The 27,651-nt window shown below is 40.1% G+C and overlaps 1 protein-coding gene across 2 annotated transcripts in view; it reads right to left on the bottom strand.

Moving 5' to 3' along the window:
- Positions 1-27,651, bottom strand: part of slc2a13a (solute carrier family 2 member 13a) — an 84,763-nt gene that overhangs the window by 17,745 nt on the left and 39,367 nt on the right. For both annotated transcript variants that reach the window (XM_084711490.1, XM_084711491.1), the window contains one exon: positions 16,056-16,164. In XM_084711490.1, coding sequence (XP_084567616.1) covers positions 16,056-16,164 — 109 coding nt within the window. The remainder of the gene's footprint in view (positions 1-16,055; positions 16,165-27,651) is intronic.

Raw genomic sequence — 27,651 nt, 5'->3', positions numbered from 1 at the left:
GAACGTCGAGACTTGCTTTTGACTTGCACACAAATAAGAAAGTTCTCATCTTGACAAAATACGGCTCAATAAACCTTATTTACTGTGAGCACTTGACTCAAGATTACAATCAAATTTCTCATTATCCTTCTTCACACAGATTAACATTCATTTACCCTGAGGTCAATTTGCCTTTACCAGTCAGAGATGTTTGTTTTATTATTGTCTGAGATGATCACACTCATACATATGAATGAAAAGATTGTTTGCTTGAGCTTTCACTTCCATTATGTCCTCTAAAAGCAATCCAGTACTTTCCCAAAAACAAGATAATACTCAGCAGTGGAGATGGTATATGCCAGATTGTCTTTCATGGTTTTCTTGTGAGCTGTGCTCATTTGAGCAGTGACAGAGTCACTTAGCTTTGACGTTTAATAGAGCTGCCACTTTTCCACATTCGTGTTGAACAGATTCACTATGGTACTGATTTTTCTTCATAGGCTATTTCTCCAGTCACTGACCCCACCATGAGAAAAAACTGGGCTCCAAACACTGCACACACACTGTCAGCATGAGAAACAGAATATGGCATCTACCCGCTTGCTATGCTCAAGCTATGAAAATATTTTGAAATATTCAAAGCTCAAGTCTCAAGTCCAAGTTTTATTTTAGGATACTCTTGCAGGAAAGCAGTCCAGGACAGCTATCCTTATTCCCCACGTCAGAAGGACAGCAGGTATCTGCATCTTTATCTGCTGGAGTGCTTACCAATACGGGAGGCTCACCCTCCGTGGACTGACCCTCGATTGAAGGGGGTAGATTAAGAGATTCTGTCCTGACTTTGTGTTTTCTGTCCTATCAAGGGGTTCCTTTCTTTTTACTGGACCTTATCAGTGACTACTTTCACAACTAGCTTAAGATTTTGCATCCTAGGAAAAGGAAATGATGCAGATAACCTAGGTTACCATGTATCATCATTATAAATAAATAAATAAAAGCTTAAAATTAGTGTTGAGTTAATGCTTGACAGTTTTGTTGAAGGTCAGTTTTTAAAATTTTTAATTTTTTTTTTTCACTGATTGTTTTGGGAAAGCAAAGCTTCTCCTAACCTCTTAATCGTGCTGCTTATGGTCAAAGTTAGGGCTGCACTATATGGTTAAAAAATACTAGATTGTAATGATTTTCAGATATTGTGATTGCACTATGATTCACAATTAGTGGGAATGATCATTTTTGCATCATACTTTTCATTTTCACTGGAACAATTATCAAAAATCATGATGACGTAACATTTGTTGGGTCTTTACCAAACAAACATTTTTTTTTACATCTGGAGAACAAGCTTTGTTGGTCAGGACATCTCTGTAGCACTTCATTGTGCAGCCCTGGGTCAAATTAATTTTTAATCCATTTGGCACACTTTTTTCTAATCTTGACTCATGACCATGATCTGACGTATATGGACTTATTGCTATGCCATCAGATAATCAAACCTAGACAGTAAACAATAAGTTTTCTATGAAAATGGTTACACTGCATTATTTATAAAAAATAAAACATGCTAAATCAATGTTATGATTGTTCAAAATCTCCCAGAAGTTCTCTTTGTCTTACATAGAAAACAAAGGAAGCTGCCTGAGTGACAGAGAAGGTCATGATGCTGCTGGAGGAAGTTAATGATGACTGATGACAAACCTGTATTTGTGTGTGTGAGGGTGTGAAAGAGAACTACAGGGAAGAGTTCCCTCATGTATATGACAGAATCGCTCTAACAGAGTGCTGCTTATTGACAGAACACTGATCTAATTATGTAACCTAATAGTATGGATTCAAAGGGAGTCAGAGACAGAGGGAAGGATCCACTGTAAGAGGGACGATTGAGTGAGCAAACAAGTGTAAGTGTGTATGTGAGTGGGCACATAGTGTGTGAGTGGGTGCAAATGAACAAGCGACTGAGCGCTTGGGTGTGTGCGAGTGTGAGTGACCGACTCACCGAGAGAGGAAGTAAGTGAGAAAAGGATGGAGAGGCGAGAAGAAGAATGAATGGCTGGAGAAAATAGAGAAGGAAGGATGTGGGTGTGAAAATCAGAACAAATGGACAGGCAGGAAAAAATGTGGCTGGAGAGACACAGAGAGATGGAGACACACACACACACACACACACACACACACACACACAGAGAGAGAGAGAGAGAGAGAGAGAGAGAGACATGGAGAGTCTCATGGGAACTGGCCTATTTTTCAAATGAATGCATACGAACACAGAGCTGCGTCGTCACATTTATGCGCTGGAACAAAAACGCTCAGCCCAAATACATACACTCACTGCAGATTGAATGTTTTGATTCAGAACAACACACACACACACACACACACACACACACACACACACACACACACACACGAGGTACAAACTGTAGCATCTGCAGATGTCTATCATCTTCACTGAATGAAAACACAGCTTTCTTCGCCTCACTGACCCCCAAGAAGTGGCAAAATGAACAGACGCGTATCAACAACAAACACAAGGCACAGTTATGCAACACCAAACAGTATTTACTACTGTAAATAACTACGCCAGTTTAATCACTTTTGAGTTAACTGGATTCGCTGTTCTCTTTACAAACAAGCAGTAAACAATAAACTTGCAAAGTTGCAAAGGACCAGTACATCCATGGTCCATCCACGGCACGGACCAAACAACTGCTTTCTGGCCTGTCTAGTGAAGATCATCCAAACCAATCACAGAAATAACAGAACAGGGGACAAAACAAGTGTAATGTTATAGCTTTGCATATTTAGATATTTCAAAGCCCAGCCCGTTAAGTTATTTGGCATATTACAGTCAATAAATTTCCATTTATTTTAAACTTGCTCACCCTAACTTACCTGCACTGCATTTTAATATCTCTGCTTAATTACTAATTAAAGGTCCTGCACATGAACGCAGGTGTTTCTAATAGCCTCACTAATTGCTCAGGCTGAGAAAAAAAAAAAGACAAGTATACGAGGAAACTGAACTCCATGAACTTTAGATTTGTCATAAAACAATTAATTCAATACTAGTGTAAAAACCCAATACTCAACAATTCTTTTGATACAACAACAAAAAGAAAAAAATACCAGCCACAGGTCCACAAAATGGAATTTTTTTTTTCTTTTAAAAATTAACAACCTGCACTGGTCCAGAATAAGTCATGGTTTTGCTGTGCTTCAAGCCTAATTTCAAGCAGGATGATAAAGTCTGACATACAGCCTTGGTGCTTTGATACTATTGATGTCAACATTTTGTTATTTTGTTGTATATTTTGTTGTTTGTACCTTTTAGGTTCAAAACTAACAAGAGGCTGAGGGGGATGCCAGTCAAGCAGAGTCTGCACACACCCACAGTTCTGAGAAGAGGTCTACTCAGGCAACAAGTGAAAACACTTGTGTGGGTGAATAAACTCAGAATGAAGTTTTCAGTCTGTTCAATTTGCTGGCAATTCTCTGTATTTTGCATGGCTTTATCTATTATATAAGACTTTGTGTAATATTTGCATTTATTTAAATATGTATTATATTCATTTGTTTATTTTTTATTTTACCTTTATTTAACCAGGATCTCCCATCTCCCAAGAGAGCCCTGACCAAGGTATCAGCCATCACAACATTTCAAAATGTCACAAATACAACATATCAAACAAAATCCACAATAAAACAACAACAGCTATTAAAACATAGTGGCTTCTCAAGAAAAACAAGCATGTCTCCATCACCACATTCTTTATGATGCCCTTAAATTTATCAATGGATATGAGTTTATCTAATTTAAGATCTGGTGCACGGTGCATAGTAGGAAAAAGCCACTTTCCCCAGATCAGTTAAAACCTGAGAAACCACTTGGAGGAGTGTAGCTGTTAACCAGAGCTGACACGACAAAGGTAGAGAGGTAGGCTGGATGTAGCTTTTTAGATGAAAATATATCACTGCTGTTGTCTGTGAGTGGTCAGTGACATCCAACCCACCAAATCATAAAGATTGCAGTGGAGAGTGAGGGACTTTTGCATTTGTAATGAACAAAAGGGATTGCATTTACACATCGGAAATGCAATACCATCTAAAGAATAAGCATGCTTGGCATATGACATCTTGCATGCCTCACAAATGACATCTTGCTGTGCCAAGTAAATGAGATATTTGTGCTGAGGTGAGGGGTGTATGAGCATAATGTGTTTGTGTATGTGCTTTTGATTAGAGGGGAAATTAGAATATTTCTCATTAAAGAGTATCTCGATGCGACTCTACTGGAGACAGTGGAGCAGGTCGGCATGATTAAGCTGCTTATGAACGCTTGAAAACATACAAACACACACAGGAGCACATTAAAAAACGATTCCAATTTGGGCATTTCTCTCACCATGCGCACAAAACACACGCACACACAACAGAGTGAACTCTGCCAGCTCCTAGCAGGCTTGCCAGCAGAGTGACCATGTAAAAACTGCCGTTTTGTGACATTTCCAACATGACATTTGTCTGTGGGACCATCTGTGAGGGCCAACTGGCCTGTGTCGACGACAAAACATCTAGTTGCCCGCTGACAACAACAACACACAGTCATCATATCATAACATGACATATTATAGATTCACAAGGCATCTTTTTCTGCTTTTTTGGATGTTATGCAATGATAGAACTGGATTAATAACACCCCATATAGACAGTTTATGCTCCTTAATTGGTGTTCCATGGTAGTGTACAATGTGTACTATGCCACTGTTCAAACGACCCATTATTCCGAATCCCTAATTGTCAATAAAATATCCCACTGAATAGAAAGCCAATTTGTCTGACAGCCTGTTATCCCCAAAAGAAACACCCATTGCTCTGAAGATAGGCATTCTCCCTGCAGTTCTAACCAGAACCACAACCCAATGTCTTGGGTGATAAAGGCGTGCATCAGCTCTCATGATTTTATTCCATCATTATCAGTTTCTCTGCAACAGTAAAAAAAAAAAGGGGCAAAATCCCCACAGATTCAGCACCATGGACAGCACCAACAGGCACTGGACTGACAGCTACAGGGAGAGTTTACTTGTGGAGCCATGGCTGGTGGTTTTTTGAATAACAGGCTGCCAGACAAATGAGACGTTTTTGGCCTACTGAATCTATGTCTGGAGTTACACATTTGGAGGAGGAGGAGGAGGAGAACAGGTCGCTCATTGCTTCACTTTGAGCACTTGTGTGGAGCAGTTATCCCTTTGTGATAAGTCATGTCGAGTTTGTGGAGCTAAAGAGATCTCTGTCCAAAATACAAGCGAGTCTTTGTTACAGCAGTATTGTGCGATCTCTGTGTAAGAAGGGCTTAAATCTAAGCACAGGCAAAGAAAATTATTAGCTGCCTGTGTGGGAAAATAGGACGCCCCTCTGTATCCTGACATAAGGTTAGCTAACATTGTTAGCGTGGTACAAGAACAAGAAAACTACTCACTAGTCGTTGGTCCTTTTTGACACAAAAATGTAGACGTAAGCTTGCAACATTTTATTGCTAGCACAGCAATGGCAGAATTTTCTTCTTATTTTTTTTCACTTTTACTCTTATTAGACAGGACAGCTGAAGACTTTATAGGAAAACGGGGACAGACGGGAGGGATGAGAATCAAACCAGAGCTGCTGCCGAGGATTCAGCCTCAGTACATGGGGCGCATGATCCACCAACTGAGCTATCAGGAACCGAGAATTTATTTTTTTTTCACTTCATCTTCCATCGTCACTGACAAAATAGTTTTTAACACTGACCTCTTCCTGTAGAGCTGGGCGAGGGAAACACGGCTAATGTGTCAACAATCCACAGATATTTTTGTCACACCAGGACTTTTCACCAATTGCTTCCTTGTTCCCCTTCCTACCGATGCAATTTCACATTATGAACATCACAGCCTCAAGTGCAAAACAGGGAACAAGTTGACTGTGGCAAATAAAAAGACACAAAATAATAAAATTTTTTCTTTTACTCCTGAGAAACCAGAACTCAGGAGCAGAAACTGCTGTTTCAAAATGCATCAAAGCATCAGCAACAAAACAAATGACACAACAGACGTGTTTTTCTTCCACACCTCCTGTACTCAATAATTCTTGTCCCTTTTTCTGTCTTCCCCCATAAATCTATTTTACCCTCCTGTCCGCCTGTCATCTGCCTTAATCCCCCTCCACGCCTTCCTCCACCGCATCACCATCAATGTCATCTCCCCTCCGCCCTCCTCTCCCCTCCTTTCCTACCCTATCTGTCTCTTTTTCCTCCCCTCTCCTGCTCAATTAATCTCTCTCTGTCTTCCTTCCCCCTCTTTCCCTCACCGCTTTGTCAACACAGTCTGCTGACCTGCCCTGACAAGATACAAGCACACACACACACAGCAGTCCCCACCAGCCCACAGTGACCTTTACATGCTAGATTATGCGGCTAATTGAATCAAAATGATCCAGTGGTGGATGTATCTAGTTTGATCCACTGCTGTACCACACTTTTTTCTGCATTTGAACTGAACAACAGGGAGGGAAATAAGGATAACAAAGAGGACAATTAGCTGAGAAAAGAAAAATCTACCTGTCTCTCTATCTATGTAATCTGTACACCTATCTGTCCCTTCATCCGCTGGCAGACAGTCAGGCGACGAGGCATTCAGGGACACAAACTCATGCGGGCAGAAAGACAAGCAGACCAGACACACCACCTGACACTTCTTTAGTTCCTGAGAGATGTATTATTGACAAACGCATCTCTCACCACACAGGCGTCCCTGACAGGCCTATAGTGAGTGTGAGTGATGCGAGTGTGTGTGTGTGTGTGTTTGTGAGTGTGAAGGCTGGGAGGTTATTCACATAACAACCAGAGTGCAGAGAGAGTGTTCCTGACATATGAGTTCAACTCAACCTACTGTGAAAAATAGTGTTATTTGTGTGACGATGTACTCACATACCTGTCATGCAGCATATTATTCTGCAGTTTTCAGTACATACCGGGTCAGTGGTCACAAAATATGTTTTGATGTGCAGCAGACAGCAAGGTTCTTGGCCCGTCTGGCTGTTTATGCTGGTTAAACACATAAATCAACCATACCACAGGCTAGGTAGGTGAGCAGCTACACCTTTTTCAGGAGCTATGGTTGCGGTCGTGATCAGGCCAAGAACATGTTCAATCTCCCTAATTAGTATGCAATTAGTATGGGGGGGGTGGGTCACACACATCTAATGTTAACCAGACTGATGAATATGAATATGAATGGATTAAAAAGAACTATAATAAAAACACAAAGTCGATATTCTGCTCAAAAATATCTCTTTTACAAAAATACTGTTTTCTCTGTTTTTTGTCTGGAATTTTCTGATGCAACAAACTAACATTCAAGTGCTCATAAAAAAGAATAAATGAAGCTGGAACAAAACAGTTTTTGTGTCTGAAACTAGAAGATCTGTTCTTTCTTTTGTTATATTCCATGTTAACATATTCACAGAACTGAATATTCTGTGGGAGTTGCAAAATCAGTGAATTTTTTCAAAAATGTTGGTGCTGGCTGGCAACTTGGTGAGAAAGGAGGTAAACTCAGATAGTGCGCGCCCCATGTACTGAGGCTATCAGTGCTCTGGTTCAGTTCCAACCTGAGGCTCTTTGCTGCATATCTTCCCCTGTCGCTACCCCATTTCCTGTCTATTTTCACCTGTCTCTATATAATACATGGTAGGAATCATACCATTTCCATTGTGAGCATTTTAGCATGTTGGTTAGCATTTAGCTCAAGCCACCACTATAACTAAGTACAGCCTCAGACACAAACACTACCAAACATCCTACAGAGTTGGTCATCTGGTCATGCAAACTGTCATGCAATTACTACTAAGAGTTGTTTGACCCTCTTGTCTGCCAATTATGTCTAATTGATAAATATACTATTAGTCTGTATATTCATAGGTTTTACTGGAATATGTTTATGCAAACTTGCGTGCATAAATGAATTTGATTGTGCATGTGATTATAGACAGCACACTGCCACCACTGAGGAAACTAATTAGCACGCAAGTGTCATCTGCAAGCATGTCTGCAGCTGAACAAGCACTGATCATCCAACCAGCATCTCTGAGTGAGTTAATCACTGCTGTATGGAAGGTGGGATTATTGAACTGATGATACTTGATTTTGGCAGAACACTGTGATTCTCATGAACTGTGTGTTCGGTGTGAGTGTGACTTAAGGACAGAGAGGATGTCAGTGCTGTTCTCTGTGATGAGCGACTACTGGGTTCACACCACTCCCATCAAAGTGTCCAGGCTCCACGGCACCTCTGCTGTTCTTCACAGCCTCTCTGTCAAACTTGTCTCGTCCTGACAGTCCGCCAGCCTCTCTGTGACCCCCGTCTGTTTCTGTGCACCTGAGCCACCCAATTAAAACATGTCTGACCAAAGAACAGGGGAGGATCAAGAATAAAAAGTGCACTTTTGACCCAAGATTCTGTGCCTAGCCGAAGATTCATAATCTCAGCTCTGCATTTATTAGGCCATATGTACCTCTAAATTGCTGCTAAAATTGCATCTTGAACACTGTATCCAGTTTTGATCGTACTGTACATCCATGCTGCAGTACAGAGCTGAGCATAGACAGCTGGTTTGATTGCATCATGTTGGGATGAACAAATTCCCATCTACATCACAGTGGCATATCAGGAGTCGTCTCATGTATCTGTGGTGTTTGACAGACTGGGATTCATATACAAACATTTCTCAGAGGCAGCAAGTGAGTCAGACCTGAAAGGGCAGATTTATGAGAAATGTGTTGGCGAACTACATCATTGTCTGAGTCGGCTGTTCGATTACACTATTGGCAGTCCTTTTCCCCTTGCTGATGACCACAAAGGTTCACTTCTGTTGAAACTTTTACTTCAAGACAGGAAGAGTGGGACAATGTGCTAATATGAACTTTGAGTGAGCATATTTGATGGGAAAAAAAAATCTGTGAACTCCATCAATCCGCTCCTGTCAAGTTCCCAAGTTGAGGGAGCGGACTGTTCGAGCAGAGTGACAGACAATATGTGCCTCTCTACTTTGATTTGCATTTTCTTTCCTTTTTTTTCAGCCAGTCTGCAGCTCCTCTCGTTGCCCTTTTCCTCCTCTCTCTGTGCCAGCCCGGTGGTTTAATCAGGGAAAGCAGCTGGGGACAGGCAGAGTGGAGCTTGTCTCTAAGCCCGGCTGATTTACTGGGTCCCCAGACCTCCTTTATATCTCGCTGGCTAATAGGGCAAGCCTGGCAGCTCCGCATGGGAACAGAAAGGCAGGTGGTAAACAGACAGGCTGGCAAAGTATACAGAGGTAAGAAGCACACAGGATGAGTGACATCAGTGCTGGAAAGAAAAAAGACAGAAAGCTGTCCAGAATGACTAAAACATAAGGTACAGACATGGATGGTAGAACTCACCATGTAGACTCAAGGCCAGTAAAAAAAAAAGACAATCTTGCCATCAATTTTTAAGTTGAGTTCAATATTTAGTTTTTGTCACCCAGCCATCCCTCACTGATTGACCAGGGACTTTAATTTGATTCCAAAATCAAAAAAACACATTTAGACACCATTCAGGTCAGTCCCTTTATCCTGTATCAGTCGTCTACATGTACCTTTTTATGCCTGTGCGATGCATAATGGTAGTTAGCTCTTGAGTAATAACCATAGAGTGCAAACCCCTTTTCATGTTGCACTGAGGGATAATAAATGTCCAGAATATAGAGTATAACAAAAGATGAATACTATATAGTGGACTACTGAATAGTGTTTTCACAGTAACACAGCCAGCACCCAGCACCATACTCATCTTAGACAGTATCTGGTTGATGAATACCGTTTGTATCATAGTATAGTGTCTCATTAGTTGTTAGACGTGAAATTAATGTAATTTTCTTTTTTATACTGACAAAAAAATAATGCAATACATGTGCAGATGGACATTTATCAAATTGTGACATTAGAATGCAAATGTGTGCGCTTTAGGTTGCAATGTTGTTGTAGAGTCACAAAAACAAAAATCATGTCACACGTTTCCATAATAAATTACTTTTAGCTGCAACAAAGTAATGTAATGTGTCATCGACAGGACTTTATGGATTAATTTCTAAAGAGGTGCCAGAAAGTTTGTGAACATAACAAAACACAGCTGGTGTAATGAAATAATGTAAAATAGACACTACTCAGTCCAGCACTGCATTTATTTTAAATGCATAATGGGAAATCCTGGCCATGGCTATGATATGTCTAGATTGCAAAATGTAGTTAAATACATTATAATTATTCAGTGTGTTTTTAGTGGGCAACAACCTTCCACTTACAAGTGCATTGTCGAAAAATGGACTTGAAGCGTAAATACAGGCTTGAGGTCGTTGTTAGGCCTGTGAGACACAGCTAGGCCACGAGCCTGCAAGGAGCTATTGAACAACTGAAGCTCCCTTTTACCGTAAGTATTGAAATATAGTGTTATTTGCTGGGATACCACAACGAAACAACGTTATGCTCTTCAACCTTATAATGCTTATTTGTACTTGTGCAGTTTTCACACTGAAAACCTGCTTATAATTAGTATGTAGTCTAAAAATCTTAAAAGTCATCAGCTGCATCTTGTTATCCTGGTGTTCTTGGTGTCCCCTTTCTTGTTGTTCTTGTCTGTTGCTCATACAGCCAGTCCGTCTGCTGTTTCGAGCTTGTATTGATTATAGGATTATCTAAGAGTGAAGTCTCCTTCAGTTGCACCTGGCAAGCCTCTGCTGTCTGCATTTTGATTCTGGCACTCCACATGATTACAACCAGGATGTGATGATATTTTGTCTAAGAGGTGTTTTTGAAAAAGTTACATCTGGAATTAACATATCCTGGATGACTGGATAGTAGAAATACAACTAAAGACAAGAGTTTGAATCTCACTGCACAAACCACCTCCATGGTTCTTTTTAAAACCCATATCCATGTTCAGTTTACACACGTGCCTCCAGTTATTCTCCCTGATTGGATCTTTTAACGTAGTGGTAATGGACTTGGTGCTCGGTTAAGAAGCAGTGGCAGTGTTGAATACATGGTATTACTGGAATTTAAAACCGTGTTCCTCATGTATCCTGCGTCCATTTGGAGTGATGGTTGTGCGTGTCCTCAGAAATTAACACTAACAAATGCATGGTTAAACAGCAAGTATATGTCCGGCCCAAGAACTAAACCCTGAGGAAACCCACAACACAGTCTCCAGGAGGAAGACTTAGCACCTGATGCTTTTATTCTGTAAAGCACCTTGTAAACCCTGCTTTGGAAAGTTGCCACATGAATAAAATTTATTATTAATATTATTACAACTAGCACACTGTCATCCCTCTCAGTGAAACAAAACCACACAAGTTTCCAACAGCGTATATGCATGAGTTTGATGTAACTGTTCTGCAATGCAAAAAATTATTTCATTGGACATTGTTTGCTTGGTTTTCACCTTTGTATTTTATAAATATCGTAGCTTATGGACAAATCTGATTTTCCTAGTCGTAATTACAACTTGGAAGTCAGAAACCTGTAATAACCAAGACATGAACATGGCACATTTTCCTCAATTTTTGGTTAATTGTGGTGCATCTGTTAAGACTAGATACCTTCAAAACGTATCATCAGTTTTAGCAGTATTTGTAAGTATATTACTTATAAGGTATATGGACTTGCCTGTAACAAACAGCAAATCTCTGCTCACCTTCAAGTTGACTTTTTAATATGACTCTGATATAGCTCTAATATAATTGCACGAGTTGAATACAACTTTTCCAAGCAGGGAATGGTACAAAGTGGAAAAACAAATCAAATTGAGACATTATTGTCATAAATTGATTGTCAGCAGGATAAAGTCTTTAATGTCAGTTCTTAAGGATGTAATCATCACCAAAGGGAGCCACAGCAGGTATTTCTGCAAATAAAAGGGCAATCAGATTTCAATTTGTAGACCGGAGGCACATTTTAATGGCAGGTGTAAACATAACACACCGCTCAGTAGAAATGGGCCACTGCTGACACAGATAAAGTAGCAGGCAGACCTTTTCAGAAAGACGCGACTGGCAGATACACAAGTCAGAGAGACGGAGAGGTGGATAGGGACAGAGCTGTGACAGATTTAGTTTGTCCTCTGCTGTTCAGACTGTTCAAAAGGAGATGAAGATGAATACACAGACAGTCAAAAGACAGAAACCAGTATTTAAAGACATTTGTGACACATCAAGTGTGCCACCACTCCTACACGCGTACAAATAAGGGTTTCAAAAAGGTTTTTTCTGAAGGGCTGGGGTTCTACCCAGAAATATTTGTTTCCGAGGTACTCTTTGTTGAAGACAAAGTTTGTCAAGGGTTCTTTGTATGTCTGAAGGTAACATTATGAGTCCTTTTCATCTAAAACACAAAAGAAAGTTCTTTAAAGATTGTTGAAATTGTTGATTAACTTTTTTTAAAAGGTTTGTCAAAGGTTCTTTCTTTTAATATAAAAGGGTTCTGGGTGAGTTCTAGATAAAAGCTTTTGAATATGAAAACGTTCTTTTTTGAAAGAAAGAGTTCTTCAAGGATTTGTTGAAATCCTGGATCAACTTTTTTGTCCAAGGTTTGTCAAAGGTTCTTTGTACCATAACATAAAATAGATCTTGGTTGAACCCCCTGAGTAGGTTCTAGATAAAACATTTGAAATATTAAAGAGTTTTTAGTAAAACCACCTGGGCAGGTTCTAGATAAAAGCTTTGGAATTTAGAAAAGTTCTTGTTAGAACCTCTGGGGGGTGTTTTTTTGTTAACACCAAGAAGGTGGAAAGGTTCTTGATTGAACCCTAAGTGAGGATTCTTTATGAAACCATTACACCATATGAGGGTTCTCTATAGATACCTCTCATATGGGGTTTTATGGGAAACCTCCTCCTGGTTGTAGGTATAACCTTTTGCATTGATTCCTAGGTAGAATTCTCTAAAACTGTTCCAAGCAGAACCTTCATAAAAGGTTCTACTGTGAGGACAAACCAAAGAACCCTTTAAGGTTGTAGTTATCACCTTTATTTCTCTAAGAGTCTGTCTATCCTCTCATTCTCTCTCCTCAACTTCCTCAAGTCAAATCTCACCTTGCAGTCACATGTATGCAAATGTCCAAACCTTCAGACACACACTGAACTCCAACCACATACATACACACATACACATCCACGTGAGCTCACATGTCACATACACACGTCACACAGGTGCGCATGCGCCGTCCTTGAAGTCCATAGTGTCACATTTTGTGCATTAAATCACACATGCATGCAGACACACATAAACAGAGGCGCACACTTATCCTATTGCTCTCACCTCCGACGGTTGCTAAGCAACAGCACATATCCACAGATTGTTTACAGAGCTTGTAATATAGTTCATCTCAAAGGGGAGGCGAGACAGAGACAGATGACACAATCTCCTCAGATGGAGAGATAAAAAGAATAAAAGAGGAAAGGTGGTCCGTCCCTTCACAGACAAGTGGGCAGTAACACGATGAGGCTGCTGCTCCCTGGTGTGAGATGTGTTATGAAAGATGAAAGAAATGCTTTGTGATTTAATACTATGCTGCTAAACCAAATACATCTGTCTGGAGCACTCTTGTGTTTGAAACGGGACGCTGGTGACAGATTCACTGTCGTGTCTGGTCATTGCTTTGATTAACCCTGAGGGCCAAAGAGATAAAAGCATACTTGAACTGTTTCTTTTCAGTGGTAATATGAGTCTCTCCAGTTTGATCTATGGCACAGATAAGTGACACAGTCACACAGTCTCAAGTGGCACCAGTACATTTATTGTGATTTCACACATTAAAGGACCAGCCAGTTATCAGGTAGGAGATATATTTAAGTATACAGTATTAGTACATGATTTTAATGTATGTATATGTATATGTAAGTACGCATACTGTCGTATATGTTTTCCCAAGACATCAGAACTGATGTTTGAGTGTTTTTATGATGTATTTATTGACCTTTACATCACCTATACGCCAGTATATGGTCCAACAATGACATTGTTTTGTAGGTATGCTTGGGTATTTTTAATTTGGCCAATTCACATTGGATTTTTGGGGATGTTCATGTCAGCCCATATTGGACAACATTTATCCCGATAGCTATATAGGCTGATACAGCTGCCAATATCTGGCTGATAATATCAGTCGGGCTCTAATTTTTAAAGGCAGGTTTGTCTTTTCCTGTAAACTGATTAAAAACAGTTGCTGACTAATCCTGCACTCCAGGGCATACACTAAATTGGTCAAATGACAATTTATGACACCACAAGGATACAGTGAAAGTCATTTACAGAGTTTCCTGATTGAGAGATAGCTTTACTTGTTGCTAAAGTAACAGCTAACCACTACCTGCCATTGGCTCGGTTAGCCAGGACTCAGCCTGGGCTGCTGGGAGCCAAACCCAGCAAGAAAACCACCTCAGTACTGTATTCCCTATCATCAAACTTTCCTCCATTGGTCTCAGGGGTTGTTTCGGTCCTGGTCCGGCAACGTTTACTAGGAGGTATCAGTCTGGGAGAGCCAGACAGCTTCAGCACTACTGGCTACTGTAAACACCAATCATTGTCCAAGACAAGACCCCCCATAGCTATCTGTTTTAGAGGAAACACACAAGCGATAAGCGCTCCACTAATGTTTTCATGGGAAATATAATTGTTTCGTATCCATTATTCAGTGTTCAGACTGAAAACAACCCTGTGTTACTGTGGGTGTGTACAGGTGAAAAGATGAAATACAATCCAGGAAGGTGGATTCGGGTAACAGATCAATGAATTTAAAGGCTTGTCAGATGCTAGAACACTGCACGGCAGCATGATTTATAGCTCCAGAAAGTTATGGCAACAATTATTTTATCCACCTTCTCAACAGTAGGTTAAACATCGGAGACAATGCTTTGCTGGCAAAAGTTGGGGTAAATAAAATGTTATCTAGTCTCATTAAAAAGGAATGAGTGTGCTACATTTTTACGGGCAGTGTTATTATCTATCTGAACATGATGTGTTTTCCCTTGACTGAATAGTGGAAGAGTTTGTGTTACATATGCTGCTATTTTATATTTTGCTGCTAAGCTAGGTTCACAACATTTAGAAGCTTATCAGGGTTTTGCTAAGCTCTGGCTTAATCTCTGGATTTACAGAATTTGATCAGAGGAGACAATCAGTTTCATCCTCTGTATATTTAGGCTTTCTATGGTCAACTTGTAGTTTAGTTCAATGTTCTTGCTCCTAATTAAGATTTTCAGTGGGCGTGGTTCCTCTGGTGTGATTTCTTGTCTCAATGTAAGTTGAACTGGACTAAAACAGTAAATGCATCCTTGGTGTGAATATGACCTTGATCAATAATTCTCTCTCCAACTGCCCTGAATTTTGACACTGATAATTTCCTTGGGTACAAATTGTAGATCAGTTAAGTAGTCAACATGCACAGCTGCTAACCCATTGGTCTAACATACAGGAACTGGACTTCAAAAGCTTTACTTCAAAGGGGAATGGGTTTTTTTGTGATTAATCCTCATTTAAAAGTCTGTCAGAACAATTTATAGTCAGCTTTTTGAAAATTAAATGTGACAGACCTCTGGCTGTATATAATTTTTCTTTTCAAGTCATTTCTATGGAGCAAAATTCACTTTAAATGCAGTTAGGGATACTAAGATGAGCGTGGAAATGAAGGAAACTTGAGTCGTGCATGTGAGGTATACTGCAAAAAGCAAAACCTGCTAAATCTAACTGCTCTTCTAAGTCCATGCACCACATGCAGCAGACTCAAATGTATTTTTTAAATACTTCAAACACATTAGAAGGCATTAGAAACTGTTATTGTGTAAAGAGACTTGGCATCAAACCATGAATCTTTGAATCCTAAACAGCTGCATACTTATTAACTACAAATAGTGACTGTTTTTGGTCCATTATACTCCCTTTTACGCTGATGATTCTAGATTTTATACGGTCATAACCCGAATGGGAGAATAATTCAGACCTGTCCTGGATGACCTGGAGGGATGGTTTTCACTCACATGACTGTGTTGATTCCTGAAAGCTGCTGGAACATCTGAAGACCACAGCCCACCAGGAGCGCTCGCCGAGTCGGGGGGTAGGTAAGCATCCGCCAGATCACCGGGCCATCTGGAGACACGCAAGCAAAGGCACAGCAGAAATTAATTTCAAACTCAGCATGACTTCACTGTGAACACTACCCAGACATTAATAGAGTTTCATACCAAAGTAAGCTACTAATCATAAGAAGAAGATATCTGATGCTACACAAGTATGGCCAATGTAATGTAATGGTAATAAAAAATAAAATACTACAAACACAAGACAACCATTGAGGGAATAGTTTGACATTTCTTCTATTGACCTTCTTGCAGAGTGTAATTTGATGATGTTGCTACCACCAGAAGCTGCTTAGCTTAGCTTAGCACAAGACTCCAGGAAGTTACTGCTCCTGGCCGAGCACATAAACTCCCATTAATGGACAACTTGGTGTTTTTACACTTTGTTTTTTGTAAGGATCAAGGAAATAAGACATTATGTCTTAAGTAGTGAGGTTTAGAGGTGCTGGTAGTTACCTTTGGAGAAAACCAGGCTAGATGTTTCCCCCTGTTTCCAGTTTTTGTGCGATGCTAAGCTTACCAGCTTCTGGCTGCACCTTAAAGGTGCAGAAAGCAATTCTGGAGAAAGACGGTTGACTGTTGAGTCTCATTCCCAGGTTGTCAAATACTGGCGTTTTGGGAATGGGAATTTTATCCCTGACCACCTGGATTACATTATGCTTAAAGGTTATTATGGAACTACTGAACTTTTCCTTTAATGCTAGGCAAATCACAGCGTTTATTTAACTGATTAGAGTCATCAAAAAAACAAAACAAGCAAGCAAGAATATGTTCGTATACCCAAAGTACATACAGAGAAATCACCTATTTTATCACTGCTGTTAGCTAAATTCCCATATTCATAATATATTTATGACTTGGGCATTAAGTTGGCATGCTCTTCTACCTTGTTAAAGCCTTTGTGACATCTGCCTGTTTGACATTTCTTCACAAATGACACCAAGACACTAAAGGTTTTATTTGCTCAGGGAGGTGCCCTGTTTCTTTTGACCTCTGGCCATCCTATGGTGCTGGAGAAGTGTAAAAACAGAAAGTTCTCTCTTGAGGATCAGTATCGCACAGCATCTGCCTTTTGTTCTTTTTCAGATCTCAGTTTGGGATGAAACAAATATTTGACACCCCAGCTTTGGCCTTCGCGGAGTCCCACTTGGCTCAGCAGCAGAGCCAGACTGTGATCTCCAACACACACACACACACACACACACATAAGCAGATTCTTTGGGAGAAAAAGTCTTAATAGGATGAGAGTGCGGCTGGACAGGCATGGAGCTGTCGGATAAAGAGGGAGACACACGCGGTGCCAAAAGATCTGATAAACAAGCCTGAACACACAAAGAAACACACCGGTGACACGTACGACTGCGTGCTAGAATACACAAGTGACCGTGCAAACACAAGCATATCATAAACATGTCATAAACAAGGATGCATGAGCCTGCACATATAAATTGACACACATACACACACACAGGCTGATTATTGGGGAGCAGCTGTGTGTGGGAGGACTCTGAACCAGTGAACATCTCTTTTTTAGCTGCTTGACAAGCAGAGCAGACTCTGTAAAGGAGGCTCCTGCTGACATACAAACACACTTAAGCCTTCCTTTTGATGGCTGCCCGTCAGACTTCTTTCTTTCCGTCATCCCTGATTTCTTTCGGTTCTGACTTGCTGAAAGATGTGTTTTAACTGTCACCTATTTGTCCTCATTTTCACTGCGGAAGCCCCTTCTTGTGCTTTCAAAGGGCGGAGAGGCAATTTTCACAGAACGCTCTGAAGCAGTCAAAACTTTATGAGTTGTAATTTTCATAAAATCTTGAAATTAATCTCAGTTTATGCAATCAAACTAGAAACTTGTATCTTTGGCCATCAGGTTTTGTGTATTTACTCATGTAGTACTGCATCTATATCACTGACAAGTACAACACCACTACCACTGACTTTTTTGTGGTGGGACTGTCCCGGTCTGCGAGGAACTTGGCTTGGGAACTGGTGGATGGTTCAAATCCAGCACAGAGTGCAGACTGGTAGCTAGAAAGCACCAGTTTACCTCCCAGACATTGCTGAGGTACTCTTGGCAGTACAAAAAAACTACATAATTTAAGAACCTCTGAGTTGCAAAACTCTTGTCTATGATGTGACAACGCAGTGGTCAAAATCAGAAAAGTTTACCCCTACAGTTTTGTAGTGGTGTTTTGTCAGTTAAATCTATTGGTTTTCTTGTTCGTTTGTTCTTTAATCTATTTTTATACTTCAATGACTGAGTTCCTGGGACTCACAAATTAATACCAAATAACTGGATCATATCACAGTTTACAGTTTAATTAAATGCAGCACCTCCAAAAGGATCGTGCTTATTTTCTACAATGATAATGTAATTAGTGTTGCATCACAGAGCGATTCAAATACATGCCAGAGTTCTCAAATGGCAGCTCAGTCGTTGGTAAAGCATATATGATAATATCATATACTACAATATTCACATGTTTATCATTAACAACCAGCACCTGCTGTGTATTACCATCCACCCACGCCACACATTTGTGCAGTAGTGAAAAAATGATGGCTCTACTTTGATATAAATAACATATAATATCTAGTCAGCAAACTTGGCTAATTGCGCCACTGAGGCTTTAGGTTCTTTGTTACGAACTTGGGACAAGAGTTAGAAAGATATGGGCATTTATCAGGCAGGGGGCATCTAATGAATGGACAGGTGCATTAGGAGTAATAGATTAAAAGTCAGGGTATCTATATTCTTTTAATATCTTTCTATTGTGTGCTGATACTGAGTTTTTCGCTCAGGTTAGGTAAAATGCATCTATTAGCCTACAAATATTTTAGAAAAATATTGATGGAAAATAGTTAATCACAGCTTTTTTTGTCAGATTTAGGTCTTAAATAAGTTACTATAAGTTTCAGTTTCAGCTTTCAAAGTCAAGGCTTAATGTAAAGCAGAGCTCTAAACCTCAGACAGTGAAGAGGAAGTGATGTGTTTATGGGATGAGCCATTTCCAACTGCGTTAACCTGGTGGAGTGTGATTGGTTGATCCCTAGAGACCAGAGCAGGGGACTGTTATCTGATTAGCCGACAGGGAAATCAGGATTCATGGGCTGAAGTCAAGTATCGAGAGAGTGAAGGCCCGATGGCCGCCTGAAGAGCTAAATTTACTCCGCAAAAACACACACACACAAGCATGACAACACAGTATCCTTCCCCCTCTTGCACTCTTCGGGGTTAAAAATACAGCACATATCTATGTTTTTCTGCAAAAACAGTATTTAAAATACACATATTCACACTCGCTAATATATGTATATATGAGTCAGACAGACAGTCTCACATACATGCACAAACACACACAAGCTTACAAAACACACAGCTTCATTTCCTCAGTTGAACACCACCCAGCTGTAATTTAATCAGATGAGATATTGAAGAAGAAGCATGGCAGTGAAAAACAAGTCAACGAGCTACCAGCAAGCCACAAGCACGGTGATTAAGTCTCACAGCACAGCAGTATAATTGCACGTCACTGTTCCACATTGAACCTTTTCAACTGTATCTTTTATCTCATTTACTTACTTTAATTTACTCTATACTGAATGCGCAACTAAATACACAGAAAACTTTCAAGACGAGATGACATTTAGAAAATGCCTTTTTAACCCCTTGAGATTACATCCCCCGTCATATTGTGCATCTATTTAATAATAAATGTCACAACACTTTAGAAAATGCAGAACCACTAGCCTTAAATATGATCCTTTCATGGCTAGAAGCACAAACAATACAAGTCAGCAACACCACATTTCTTATGAGAGACAAGTGCTGATGGTGACTATAAAGCACACAAATCCCAAATGTAGACAGCACAACACACACACAACTCTCTTTTATTATGTCAGTCTATTCACACGAGCTCTGTGATCATTCTCAGCCGTCTCTACCTGCTCAGATCCCCTTTGATTTCACATCTTATCAGCATTCAATCCAGCAAACACTAATAGCCTCACTCTAAGACCATGATACGGTTTGTTTGCACAGTGAGCGAGGAAAGCCTGGAATGTGTTTTGTAATGAGAATTGGGCCCCTCTTCTTCTTTTTTCTTCTCCTCTTTGATATTCACTGAAGGAATCTCCAATTAGCTCTCATCCTCGGCTACCTGCTTTCAGGAAACACCACAATTTCTCCGTACAACAACCCCCGCGGCCAATTAGAGCACCCGTTTAGCTGTGCGAGCCCTGTCAGATGTTTCTTTTTATTCATGCTTGACACACGTGTCACAGTCGGCTTAATGAAGCACACGGCGAGGCGAGAAAGGAGGAGAGGAAGGGTGGCTCGCTTTCCAGGAACGTTGGCAGGTATCCATTCGCAGGACTTACTGTATGATTACTGATCCCCATATTGATAGTATATAGTCAATCCTTTGTTAATCAGTTGAATGTATTTCTATCCATGGGTCAATATGCGGTCAACGGTATCAAGAGGGGAAAAGCTGGTGCTGAACAATGGCCAATCACGGAAACAAAAAGGTGGTGGATGGAAGCACAGGAGGAATTATAAAGATAGAAGTCAGTCTATAAAAGAAGCTTTCTATCCGTCCAATCACACGTCCTCGGGATGTAAGTGGCTGGAAACGGGCTTTACTTACGTAACCGAGCGGGCTGCAATCAAGGACCCAAGCCTGAACAGGCAATCTGCAGCCCTCCTGCCTCAACCCTGGCCTCGCCTCTAATTATTCCTTCTACATACTTCCCTTCTTCTCTCCTTTCACACCTCTCCTCCTCTTCCTCATCAGAGTAGGATCATGGTACCTCACACTGCTCACACTGAGGATCAGAACAGAAGGTCAGAGCTAATGGAGAATAGCAATTAGGTCTATCACTGCAGTGGGTTTTTTGGAACTGCTATGCAGCCCATTTCGCTAAATTACGAAACGAAATGGCTGTTTCCAAACTGTTAATGTTACGACTAAATAGCCACCATGAAATCAAACTCTATCTCTATTTAAAGCTACACTAGGCAAAGCTTTTATGCCATCATGTTAAAGGAGGAGTTTGTCATTTTGGGACATGTTCTTATTCATTTTATTGCTGAGAGTTAGGGCAGGTTCACACTGGCCTTGTTTAGTCTGTCTGAACCAAACCCTGGAGCGTTAACCCCCTTGGAGCTGTTTGTTTGGGTCGGTGTGAACGCTGGCTCGAACTCTGGTGCGGACCAACCGGCCATTCTCTGGTCCACCTTGAAGGGGTGGTTCATTTCTGGTGTGAATATCATTCATACCAATTAGACAAGCATATCATGTATCTGTTGTTTCTTAACCAATTAGTTAAGAAACGTGAACGCAAACTGGACCAACTGGAGAATTAAAACAATTAATCATTCTTGTATTGATTCAATTCAGGAAGCAGACCTTTAGTTGTGATCCCACCCTTAATAGTGAGTTATGTGTGGGACTATTTCTTGGCAGAGAGCAGTGACTGTTGTCATCATCATATGGTTGCTAGGCAAAAAAATCATGCTAAAACCATAAAGTGTCACTTTTACACTTAATTTTTTGTACAGATAAAACAAAAGAGATATAACAAGTTCATCAGTAAGCTTAGCAAATTTTGTTACATTTGGAAGGAGCCCAGCAACCTGTTTCATGTTTCCAGTCTTTATGCTAGGCTAAACTAAGCTAACATCCCCTAGCTGTTACTGTGTTCATGTCACATTGTTAAAACTATTCTCATCTGCATCAGAGTTGTACTCCCACCTCGTGAAATGAACTAGACACATTGGTGATTTAGCGAACATAGTTGTTAACAGAAAGCTCTGTATGCAACACAAAGCAAATTTTTTTTGGGGGGGGTCCTATTCTTGTAACAATCCACTACCATTATGCAAATATTATAACTTATTACAAAGGCGTTGATTCTCCATTCAGGTTCATTACTGAACTTTATATATACATATCTGTGGAAATCTGTGGAAATGATTCTACAGAATAATTGTGGTAAGCCTAAATAATTGTGATCAGGTAATTATGTAATAATTATGACAGGCCTGGTTCAATCTGGTACCAGAAGTCAATTTAGCCTTTTTACAGATTGTTTGTTTTCTTTTAAATACTTTTTAATGAACTAAAGGGAGGCTATAGCACCATGAACCACTGCCCGCAAGCTTCTCATAATTAGCTTGTGATTTTTAGAGACAGGGAGCCTCTCCTGTTTTTTTTTCAATCACACTGGACTTAAAATACGACAGCATGAAAGAAATGGTTTTAGCAAGCAACTACTACATATTCACACTTGTATTGGTGTGGCTAATATGGACAAAAAAATGCATTTGAGAAATATAATTTTGGAATATTTAACTGATGGAGAAAAACATTATATTAATGTAACATAGTCATGTTAGACCAACCAGAAAATTACATTAGGTCAATGTAATATAAATGTTAAATTATGATGATATAGTTACATATGACTTGAAGAAAAAGTCCCCAGCCAAATTTGAGTGTGAGGTAAATCTCATTGGCTCAATGTCACTGATATTTTCAGTATTAACAATTTAATTACATGAAGCAATCACAATAAGACAGGTATATTAATCTGATTATTTTATGTGGAAATTGCCACATGGTAAAATTACATTCAGCTGATTAGATTTTTTTTAGCGTGAGTGGGAGCCTTCTGTACTCCTTGAGGAAGAAGAAGAAAATCGAATCAGCCAAAGAAGATGCTGCAAGTACTTATGTCAGTTTGAGGGAAGAAAAACTTGCTTGGCGCCTGCACGTGAAGCATGTGTGGCCTGTTGTGATAATATTACGTACAAGACACATGATGCGGTATTAATATTACAGATGTGAAAGACAGTTTGTGGTAATACATCCTAGAGATTTGTGGTTTTTTGTAGAGCGAGGATCTTTCCTGGATAATTGTGAATCGCTCTGGACCTGTAGCGTTAGGATGAAACAGCATTTTAAGTGGAGCTGATCAAATCTTGTCAGCAGCAGAGAGTCCTGTCTGCAGATGCAGGGGAGCAGCTGTGTTTATCTAAGGGCACTGTGGGGCCAGCGGTTGCCAGGAGCTGAGCACCAGACAGATGGATGGAAGACTAGATGGATGAATGGAGTCTTCACACACTGTGACGGACAGAACTAGATGCACAACGCTTGAGATTATACTAGCTCAACATTCTTATATATTATCAGCATGGTACACATGTGGTAGCATAGCAGAATTGTTGTGTATTACTTAGACCTGAGCAAATATTCACCAAATTTAAATAGTAAGCAGATGCAGCAGATTTGTCCTTTACTCAATAGGTTCAAATTCCTTTAAAGCTTGTGTGATTGTTACCTGTTATAAAATAAAAGTTATCACTGTATTGACATGTAATGATTGCAGTGAATAATTTCCATGAGAAACGTGCTGTGGAGGACTGATAGAGAACTGAATATTATAATGTCACAGTGAGGTTGACCTTTGGGATTTAAAATGTTATCACCACATCATTTTATCCTATTAAGCCTTTGTGTGTAATTTTATCATAATTAGTGTATGAATTCTTGAGCCAAAATTATGTTTGTGAGATCACAGTGACCCTGACCCCTGGCCATGAGAATCCAATCAGTTCTTCCTTGAATTCAAGTGGACATTTCTTCCATATTTCAAGAAACGTCCTCAAGGGGTGTCTCAGGTTCACAAGGATGGGACAAACGTGAGGTCACAGTGACTTCTGACCACCAAAATCCAATCAGTTCATCCCAGTTTGAAGGAATTCCGTAAGGATGTTCTTGAGACGTCTCAACCACAAGGATGGAACTGACAACACAGAAGCATTTTCCTCTGGCCAAAAGGATCAAAACTGATGTAGTGGAACAAAAGATTTTTTTTTTTATAGCATCAATTTGTCTTCCATCAGAACCTGGCGCCACACTGCAACTCCACCGCGGACAGTTCTGTCTGAGATTTGTGTGTTATGCTAGTAGCAGCTAAATTCAGCGGTCTGGTAAGCTCACTTCTTTCCAACTCCAAACAAACCCAACAAACCCCATTTGCACCATTACATTTTTTCATTTGCAAACTTTTTATCTTCAACACCCAAACCAACACTGCTTTAAGTGACATCAGACTTCACACAGCTCCACACAAAGCCTTTATACTACTTTTTTTTTTTTTTTTTACTTATGCAGTAGTACTCCCCAAGACCTATAAACAGACTTTGATGTGAAAAGTCTGTGAAATTCCTGTACAAGCTGCAGATTCAGTTTGACCCTACGGCTAAAGATGAGCATCTCTTGCACAAACCTAAAGGGCCCTATTACAAATATGTTGACCCAGCAAGCAGCTCGCATCCACACACAAGCTGAAGCGCTTCTTCCCTCATGTTTGAAATTGAACACCTTCCAACCTTCAACATCAGCTCTGGTCTCTCTGAAGTTGAATCATGTTTTTTTTGGTCCGGTTTGCACCATGCTCCATCAGCCAGGGTCTCCAGTGGATAGCTCCACAATAGCTAAACCATTACAACAGTTGACTAGAAGCCAAAGACAGAAAGTTTAAATAAAGTCCATATTGATTTTTATCAGTAGCAAAAAAAGAAAGTTCAACTTAATATCAGTACACAATATAAGCCTACTTTGTACATTATAGTATGAGGAAAATTTGTAACAAAGTAATGCAGGGTGTCAAAACTCAGGGAGAACTTTCTAAAAAACTAATCACATCAAAGAAATCAATCAGTAGAGCACTGCAGGTTGCCGATCAGGTCTATAGACTGGTGGCTAAAGAAAAAGGGTTATACAAGAAAAGGCAGAGAAAGAAACAGGAGCGGTAATGAAGCCAGAAAGTGCAAGTTTCTCCATCTTGGTTAGAAAAGTGTTGAAAAAGTCACCGCCTGCCTGGTTATGTAACCCAGAATCAGATCATACCAGCAGGCAATAGTGCTACCTGAAGGTGAGAGGAGGACTCAACACAGAGGCACATTCATTTTTAAACTCCATCTGATTTTCCAACTGAGATTTCTATTATTCAGCAGCTACACAGCTTTCCCCTCAGACACACTGTCTGCCATTAAATGCAAAGTTTCACAGCCAGAAAGTTTGAGGATGACTTTCTTTGGTTCTGTGAACAGAACTGATTTTATGAGTGTAAATGACAGCTCAGTGAGGAAATGACACCTATACACACTCTTAGAAGTAAGAGTTCTTCCTCAAGAGCTGAGGTTCTATTGAGAACCATTTGCCTCTGAAGAATGCTTTGTTAAAGACAGGGTTCATTAAAGGTTCTTTGTAAGACTGAATGTTTCATTAAGAACTCTTTTCATCTAAAAAATACCTTTTTGAAAAAAATAATTCTTCAATGATGGTTAAAATCATTGAAGAACTCTTTCATCAAGGGTTGGTCAAGGGTTCTTTATATCATACTATAAAAAGGTTCTCAGTAAAACCCCCTGGGAGGGTTCTAGATAAAACCTTTGAAATACAAAAGGGTTCTCAGTAGAACCTCCCAGGTGGGTTCCAGATAAAACCTTTGGAATATAAAAGGGATCTCAGTAGAAACCATAAGATGGGTTCTAGATAACTTTTGGAATATGAAAGGGTGGTAGAACCCCTTAGTAGGTTCTAGATGAAAGGTTTGGAATATAAAAGGGTTCTTGGTAGAACCTTCTGAGTGGTTTCTTGCACTCAGAAGGTGTAAAGGTTCATGATAGAACCCTCAGAATCCTTCAAGCATCTGAACGATCCTTTAATCAAGGGTTGGTCAGGAGTTCTTTGTACCATAATAGAAAAGGATTCTTGGTTCTAGATAAAATCCTTCAAATATCAAAAGGTTCTCAGCAAAGCCCGCCCCAAGTGGGTTGAACACATGACCTTTGGAAAATCAAATGTTTGGAATATAAAGGGTTCTAGACAAAACTTTTGAAACAGAAAAGGGTTCTCCGTCGAACCCAGCACCCAGAAGGTGGAATTGTTCTTGATAGAACCCCTACAGAGGGTTCTTGGTGCAACAATTACATCATAGAAAGGTCCTCTGCGGAACCTCTCATGGGGTTTTGAGGGAAACAGTTCACAAATGATTTACCTTTAATTGTCTGTGTTGGACTTCAGGTAGAACTCTCTGAAAGTGTTCCAAGTGGTTCTAGTTAGCACCTTTATTTCTCTGTGTCGTACTGTAGTATTTTGTGCATGTTTAAACTAAATGTTATGCAAGAATCAGCTGCTGCTGCCAGTTTGACCCAAAACTGGTGGGTAGTTGAGGGACATGAGCAGAGAGGAAAGACTTGTGTGTGTGTGTGTGTGTGTGTGTGTGTGTGTGTGTGTGTGTGTGTGTGTGTGTGTGTGTGTGTGTGTACGCATGTGTGTGTGTTTGAAAGAAATGAGGCATCTTGATGGCCTCAGGGAAACAGGCAAAAAAGCACACATACTATACACACAAAACTATGCACATACATTTTCCATTTTCTTTCTCATTATTGTGTAGTAGAGATGAACTATTTCACTGGACACACACACACACACACACAAAACACTGTGACAGGCATTTTAATAACTCTGTGACACATGGATGATACACCATTGTGAAAACACTGCGTTTGAACTAAATATACACACACATTACATGCAAATACTGTATTCTTTTTTTCCACAGATCCTGTCTCATCTGACATGTGGGGATTTTCTCCTACAGCCTGAGCCAACTTCTGCGACGACAGAAATTCATTATCACATTTTTAAACAGTGAAATGATGCAGCTGGCCCTCCTGTGCCCCCACCCAAAAACACCCTGCGCTCGAGAGTGTGAAAGAGGCTGGTTCAATATCCATCTAAGCATGCAGGGCTTGTGACAGGCGCAGAGGGGGAATCATGATAGATCTGCCATCGCACAACTCTCCTCGCTCAATTATTAATAAGCTGCTTAAAACCTATGGGGGAACAGAGTGTGAGAAAGAGGCTCTTTTGTTCACTATTTGTCACTGTTGCTTTTCCTCGCTGCTTATTCTGCAACATAATGACCCACGCACACTCATCAGACTTAGTTTGAAGACTGCTGACACATATTTGGAGAGGCAGAGACTCGAGACTAAAAAACTATTATTCGTTATCTTTTTCATTCCACAATTTCTTAAAAAAGGTACAGCCCATGGCCACTGTATGAATCCACTCAGCTAGATGAGAACATTCAGTACATTTTTGACTCTGGCTAAGAAAATATTATATTATCCCTTTTAAATTGATTGGTAGAGGGTGGAACGATCTCTGCTGGAGTCTGTCTACGCATACAGATATTTCTGTATTATTCCATACACTACATTGTGTCTGCTCACCTACAGCTACATTCAGTTAATTCACACACACTCTAGTGTCCTAACCATGTTGCAACAGGTATGAATTCTTGTGTTGTGAAGCTTTTTTCCACTTCCTGTCACTCTGTATGTTATGTTTCTGCAATACACATATTATTAGGAACTAGAATGCAGTGCAACGCAAAGATGGTTTCCATTCAG

This window comes from Lutjanus erythropterus, chromosome 22 (genome assembly GCF_056507025.1).
Source record: "Lutjanus erythropterus isolate fLutEry1 chromosome 22, fLutEry1.hap2, whole genome shotgun sequence".
NCBI classification, from domain to species: Eukaryota; Metazoa; Chordata; class Actinopteri; order Lutjaniformes; family Lutjanidae; genus Lutjanus; species Lutjanus erythropterus.
Note: the sequence above shows the minus strand (reverse complement) of the source record. Positions and strands in the feature narration are given on the sequence as shown.